This window comes from Bison bison, unplaced genomic scaffold (assembly GCF_000754665.1).
Source record: "Bison bison bison isolate TAMUID 2011002044 unplaced genomic scaffold, Bison_UMD1.0 scf7180017864066, whole genome shotgun sequence".
Taxonomy (NCBI): domain Eukaryota; kingdom Metazoa; phylum Chordata; class Mammalia; order Artiodactyla; family Bovidae; genus Bison; species Bison bison.
The window spans coordinates 3,516,716-3,524,163 of NW_011494638.1; the positions used below are offsets into that span (position 1 = coordinate 3,516,716).

At 36.6% G+C, this 7,448-nt stretch overlaps 1 protein-coding gene across 4 annotated transcripts in view; it reads right to left on the bottom strand.

Moving 5' to 3' along the window:
* DYX1C1 (dyslexia susceptibility 1 candidate 1) overlaps positions 1-7,448 on the bottom strand; it is an 86,450-nt gene that overhangs the window by 34,961 nt on the left and 44,041 nt on the right. For all 4 annotated transcript variants that reach the window (XM_010836778.1, XM_010836777.1, XM_010836779.1 and 1 more), the window contains exons 5-6: positions 3,254-3,399; positions 1,844-1,953 (exon numbers count right to left, since the gene is read on the bottom strand). In XM_010836778.1, the coding sequence (XP_010835080.1) occupies positions 1,844-1,953; positions 3,254-3,399 (256 nt within the window). The remainder of the gene's footprint in view (positions 1-1,843; positions 1,954-3,253; positions 3,400-7,448) is intronic.

Genomic DNA, 7,448 nt, shown 5'->3' on the forward strand with positions numbered 1-7,448 from the left:
CTGGAGCACATTTTCCTCCACCTTACAGAATAAAATTTAAGAATAACACAAGGCCACTGCCTATTTTTCTAGGTTCATGTGTTATTATTCTTAGCTTCAAATTTATGTTTTATCAAAAAGTAAGCTACCCATAGTTCCTGGCCTGTATGTCACACTATTCTTGTCTCTGAGCATTTGCTCACACTGTATCCTCTGCCTAAAATGAACACCTTTCTCTCCCTTCCTCCTGAAACTCCTACCTATCATTAAGAGGAACTCAGGTGCCATACTCTTTAGGAAGCTCTTCCTGAAACTACCTCCCTTCTTTTAAGGTTAAGTGCCCCTCTTGTGTACTCTCATTTTATCATGTGCTTTCTATGTACTGCACTTTCCATACAGTGTTGTAAGTATATGTCTCTCTCCTCTATTTCTGTAGTTCAGAGTCTAGCCTACAGCCTGACAAACCATAAATAATCAACAGATATTTATGTAATGGTTCAAAAGATGGAGAGAAGGGAGAGAAGAAGGAAGAGGAGGAGGAGAAGGGATTACTCTTGGGAGTAAGAGAAACAAACCTGTGAGCCTCAGGCTTCCGAACTTTAGAAAACTGTCTACTCCAGCTCAACTTCACAAATCAATCTCTGGTGGTGTTTTAGATAAGAGAAAAGACCAGGAGAACAGAGAAGAGATGAGAACAGGAAAACACAAAGATAGCCACATCCTAACTCCCCAAAACCTGTGAATACATAAAATGGTGACTTAGAAAGAACCTTGCAGATGTGATTAAGAATCTTAATGTAGGAGATTACCCTGGATTATAAATACAAGGGTGTTTATAAATGAAAGAGGGAGGCAGCCAGAGTCAGAAAAGGAAATGTGACTATGGAAGCAAAGGCTAGAGTGATGCAACTACTGGTTTGGGGCCATAAGCCAAGGAATGTGGGCGGTCTCAAGGTTGGAAAACCCAAGGAAATAGATTCTCTCCTACAGTCTCCAGAAGGATTGCACTTGATACTTGATATTAGTCTAATAAAACCCACTTTAGACTCCTGGCCTTTAGAACTATAAGATAATAGATTAGTATTGTTTTAAGCCAGTAAGTCGGTGGCAGTTTGTTATGGCAGCAACAGGAAAATAATACAAACATACAAAATAAGATATAATAAATAATATCTACAATTGCCTCAAAATATGAACTCAAATTGCCACAGAATGTACCAGAATTCATTATTTTTGATAATTGTCTAAAATTTACAGTCACATATAAATAAATAAAAAGATTGTCTACACATAAAATGATAATTTATAGACTGATTTGATAATTTTTTTTATTAGAGGATAATTGCTTTATAGTGTTGTGTTAGTTTCTGCTGTACAACAAAGTGAATCCACTATATGTGTATATATATCTTCTCTCTTGAACCTTCCACCCCACCACTCCATGCCACCCATCTAGGTCATGACAGAGCAACAAGCTAATCTGATAAGCTTTCAAAGACTGACAGAACTAATCAAAGTAATTCTAGTTTTGAAGAACCATGATTTTAAGGGAAGTATTAGCAAGGACTTATGTCAAACACTGAGTAATTTTAAAAGAGACTTTAATAAGCAGTCCAAAGATGTTATATTTTTTCATTTCCATGACATTTAAATATAAAAGCAAATCAAAATAAGAATCTCATTTAATTGTTATAGGATCTGACTTTTTAAACACAGAGGTGCTACCTACATAATTGGCAAACTTACATTATTTCTTCCCAACAATCACATTCACACATATGTCAAGATATCTAGAAAATGTTATAAGTACTAATATCTACATAGATTTATAATAAGTCTCATGGCCAGGGTGCAAACAACTTACTTTCCTTTGTCCTTCAACCATTCTGGGTTCTTTTCCTCTTCTTTTAAATCACAAAGTTCAGGAATATCAGTATTCATTGCTCTTTGTGCCTCTGCTTGCTTATGTAGCCACTGAAATGAGAATGAGTTTAATGAAGGACACAAAGGTATTATTTTATTAACTGTTCCTTTTAGATTTCCCATCTTCCTACATAACATGGAAATACTATTTGTTATGTACTGAATGTTTGTGTGCTCCAAAATTAGTACAGTGAAGCCCTAACCACCTGTGTGATGGTATTTGGAACTATGGCCCTTGAGCGATAATTAAGTTTGGATGAAGTCATGAGGATGAGGCCCCCAAGACAGGATTAGTATCCTTATAAGAGAAGAAAGAAACTAGAGGGCATGCTTTTTTCTACACCCCACCCCCATATCCTCTCGGCCTCCAGAACTGTGAGAAATAATTGTCTGTTCTTAGAGCCAGCGAGTCTACGTACTTTGTAACAGTATTCTAAGCAGACTGATACAATATTTGATCATGGTGATTTTAAACTTCCAGCTTTTATACATTTTCAAAATTTTTTTTTAATTTCACTAGCTGATTAAAATCAAATATATAACAATTTCTAGTTCAAACTTTGTCCAAATTTCTGGTAGTTCATGTGAATATTATTTTACTTTTCTTGTTTATAATATGTATGTATTTTTATATTATAAAAATATATAGATTATTTTTAAAATAATTATATAGTTATAGAAATCCTTTTATAAATAATGAAATACAGAAATATATTGCTAATATTAAGAAAAAAGTTAATATTAAGAAAAAAGTTAATAAATTATCATATATTAAGAAACTTCAATTATTTTCACAACTTTTCAACTGAGAGAGGTATCAGTTCATACCTGATAGTAAAAAAAAAATTAATAAAAGCAGTTCTTAGAATTCTTAGTGCTTATACAACTAGATATATGACATTCAAAATCCCAGAGCTCAGGAATTTATAAATGAAAGACATCAATGCCAAATGTCACATTAGAAATACTTGATGTTACTAATTAATTGTAATAATATAATAAATTTACAAATCTTTTCTTACCACAACACACATAGTCTCAAAGTTTACAAATCTATTATGGAAAACGATATATTTAACAAAATAAATGCACATGCAACAGATTATCTCCTAGAATAAGCAAAAATGCTGACTATTAAATCAGTGTTTTCTCATCAGCATTCTGAAGCCAAAAAAATATAGATCCTGCAAAATATATTTTTCTCAAAAAGAAATATTAAATTTTTTCATGAAGTAATATCTGTAGTGCAATGAATACTTTAAAAATTCAGATCCAGTAAGTTTCAACATATGAAGTAAAAAATTAAGTACTCTCATGTGTGGTCACTGTAACTAACGGCAAGTGTACCAACCTCCTCTTCTTCTGCTACTTGTGATTCCCGGAGAGCTGTCGGGAATACTCGAGGAGTAAAGCTGATTTTAATACTGCCAACAGAGCGAGGAGCAGGAATACTGTCTTCTTTTAACTTCTCAAAAAATATATTTTCTGAATTTCTCCCTTCAGAAACAATATTAGCAACTAAGTTATTTATCTTTTATTTCCTAGTTAACAATCAAACAGACTTTTATAGCAATTACCCATTAAAGTTACTTTTAAAATTCTATACAAATAATCCAAACATATTTTCTACAGGAAGGAATGTAAAATTCCTCATTGAAATTATGGAAGCTAATTATCTGTTCTTTAATCAATGACTTCAGCTACTTTTCTGGGGTTCTCTTTGTTAAACCACACAGTGTCTAACTTACATTCACTATAAAGGACGGCACTCTTATAACCTATGTCAACTCTACAGGAGGGTACCTAGGCAAAGTCATCACTTTCCATAAGCTCCTATAACAGTTATCTTCTACAGGCTTCCTGGTAATGACAGAAAAGATTTTCAGCTATTAGAGAAAGCTAATGGGAACAGGCAAAGAGTTATGATGAAAAGCTATACATCTATACAAAGGCAGTTAGATATAATAATTGTTCTGTCAATATAAGAGAAGATATTAATCTATATGTTAGAATATAAACTGTATAAGTAAAAGGAAGGAATGGTACTAAAAAATGAAAATATCAAAACTGATCAAAAATGATTTTCTACAAACATGACAGAGAGTTTATATCTTTGATATAAAATGAACACATATAATTAAGATATAAAATTTCCACTTTAAAGAAAAACTGAAAAGGGCCTGAATTAACATTTCAAAGGGAGAAAAGAGGGGATAGGGAAGAAAGAATAAGGACTCAAACTAGAAAGTAACATCAACAAAAATTTAAACAAACAATTTCTATAGATGGTTGTGGTTGGGAATGCTATCATCCAGTATCCTATCAATTCTCCCCTCTCTGTTTAAGAGTAGGTGCAGTTACGTGCCAAACCTAACACAACGCAATGTGAATATAAGCGATGTATACAATTTACAGATCATCATTTCACCGGTAAATCTACCTGCAGTGGACATCTTTCCCCATCCCACTGGCTAAAAAACAATGCCAACTGCATTATCCACCTTGGACCCAGAGATGGAAGCCAAATAATGGTACAATAGATGTTAACCCACCACCCTGGAAGGCCCTGTGGAACAAAGACATCTATCAGGCCTAGACTGATGACTGTTACATAATAAGTATTAGATAACATTCAATTTTGATCTTATTTGATCTATGACTTTGTGTGCTGTGCTTAGTCGCTCAGTTGTGTCCACTCTTTGTGATCCCAGGGACTGCAGCCTGCCAGGCTCCTCTGTCCAAGGGGATTCTCCAGGCAAGAATACTGGAGTGGCAGTTCTATTTCCAATTTTTTAAGGAATCTCCACACTGTTCTCCATAGTTGCTATATTAGTTTGCATTCCCACCAACAGTGTAAGAGGGTTCCCTTTTCTCCACACCCTCTCCAGCATTTATTGCTTGTAGACTTTTGGATCGCAGCCATTCTGACTGGCGTGAAATGGTACCTCATAGTGGTTTTGATTTGCATTTCTCTGATAATGAGTGATGTTGAACATCTTTTCATGCCTTATGACACAGCAATCCCACTGCTGGGCATACACACTGAGGAAACCAGAAGGGAAAGAGACACGTGTACCCCAGTGTTCATCGCAGCACTGTTTATAATAGCCAGGACATGGAAGCAACCTAGATGTCCATCAGCAGATGAATGGATAAGAAAGCTATGGTACATATACACAATGGAGTATTACTCAGCCATTAAAAAGAATACATTTGAATCAGTTCTAATGAGGTGGATGAAACTGGAGCCTATTATACAGAGTGAAGTAAGCCAGAAGGAAAAACACCAACACAGTATAATAACGCATATATATGGAATTTAGAAAGATGGTAACAATAACCCTGTATACGAGACAGCAGAAGAGACAACGATATATAGAACAGTCTTTTGGACTCTGTGGGAGAGGGAGAGGGTGGGATGATTTGGGAGAATGGCATTGAAACATGTATAATATCATATATGAAACGAGTCACCAGTCCAGGTTCGATGCACGATAATGGATGCTTGGGGCTGGTGCACTGGGACGACCCAGAGGGATGGGATGGGGAGGGAGGAGGGAGGAGGGTTCAGGATGGGGAACACATGTATACCTGTGGCAGATTCATTTTGATATATGGCAAAACCAATACAATATTGTAAAGTTAAAAAAAAAAAAAACATTTGATGAAAAAAAAAAGAATACTGTAGTGGATTGCCATGCCCTCCAGGGGATCATCCCAATCGAGGGATCAAACCCAGGTCTCCTGCACTGCAGGCAGATTCTTTACCATCTGAGCCTCCAGGGAGTGGGTAACCTGTTCTTTCTCCAGGGGATTATTCCAACCCATGAATTGGACCAGGGTCTCCTGCATTGCAGGCAGATTCTTTACCAAGTGAGCTACCAGGGATGCCCAATCTATGACTTTGGACCACTTATTTCAGTAATTGGCTTGAACCTACCTAATACAATGTCCAAGAATTTTATACCCAGTATACTACTATTCACTTATGAAGCCAAGAGACATTCCTAGATATTTAAGAACTAAGTAAATACACCATCTAGCCATCTTTTCTGAGTAAATTACTCAAAGAAATGTACCAGAACATGGAAGAACAAAATTAAGATCTCAGGAGTGGAAAACTTGAGGGTAAAAATGAAAAATGATAACCTGCTGTTGTTGTTGAGTCACTAAGTCATGTCCAACTATTTGTGACCCCATGGACTGCAACACACCAGGCCTCCCTGTCCATCACCAACTCCCAGAGTTTACTCAAACCCATGTCCATTGAGTCAGTGATGCCATCCAACCATCTCATCCTCTATTGCCCCCTTCTCCTCTTACCCTCAATCTTTCCCACTTTTCCAATGAGTCGGCTCTTTGCATCAGGTGGCCAAAGTATTGGAACTTCAGCTTCAGCTTCAGTCCTTCCAGTGAATATTCAGGGTTGATCTCCTTTAGGATTGACTGCTTTGATTTCCTTGCTCTCCAAGGGACTCTCAAGAGTCTTCTCCAGCACCAAAACTCAAAAGTATCAATTCTTCACTGCTCAGCTTTCTTTATGGTCCAGCCCTCACATCAGTACATGACTACCAGAAAAATCATAGCTTTGACTATACAGACCTTTGTCAGCAAAGAGATATCTCTGTTTTTTAATACATTGCTTAGATTTGTCACAGCTTTCCTTCCAAGGAGCAAGCATCTTTTAAATTCATGGCTGGAGTCACCATCCACAGTGATTTGGGAGCCCAAGAAAATAAAATCTGTCACTGCTTCTATTTTCCTCCTTCTATTTACTGTGAAGTGATGGGACCAGATGCGATGACCTTAGTTTTTTGAATGCTGAGTTTTAAGCCAGCTTTTTCACTCTTCTTCACCCTCATCAAGAGGCTTTTTAGTTTCTCTTCACTTTCTGCCAGTAGAGTGATATCATCTGCATATCTGAGGTTATGAATATTTCTCCCAGCACTCTTGATTTCAGCTTGTGATTCATCCAACCCAGTATTCTGCATGATGTACTCGGCACAGAAGTTAAACAAGCAGGGTAACAATATACAGCCTTGATATACTCCTTTCCCAACGTGAAACAAATCAGTTGGGATTTGTTCTGGTTCTGGTTCTAACAGTTGCTCCTTGATCTGCATACAGTTTTCTCAGGAGGCAGGTAAGGTGGTCTGGTATTCCCATCTCTTTAAGAATTTTCCATAGTTTGTTGTGATCCACACAGTCAAAGGATTTAGTGTAGTCAGTGAAGCAGAAGTAGATGTTTTTCGGGAATTCCCTTGCTCTATGAGCCAATGAATGCTGGCAATTTGATCTCTTGTTCCTCTACCTTTTTGAAATCCAATTTGTACACCTGGAATTTTTCAGTTCACATACTGCTCAAGCCTACCTTGAAGGATTTTGAGTATTACCTTGCTAGGATGTGAAATGAGCACAACTGTATGGTAGTTTGAACGTTCTTTGGCATTGCCATTATTTGGGATCCCTATCAAGCTACCAACAGTATTCTTCACAGAGCTAGAACAAATAATTTCACAATTTGTATGGAAATACAAAAAACCTCG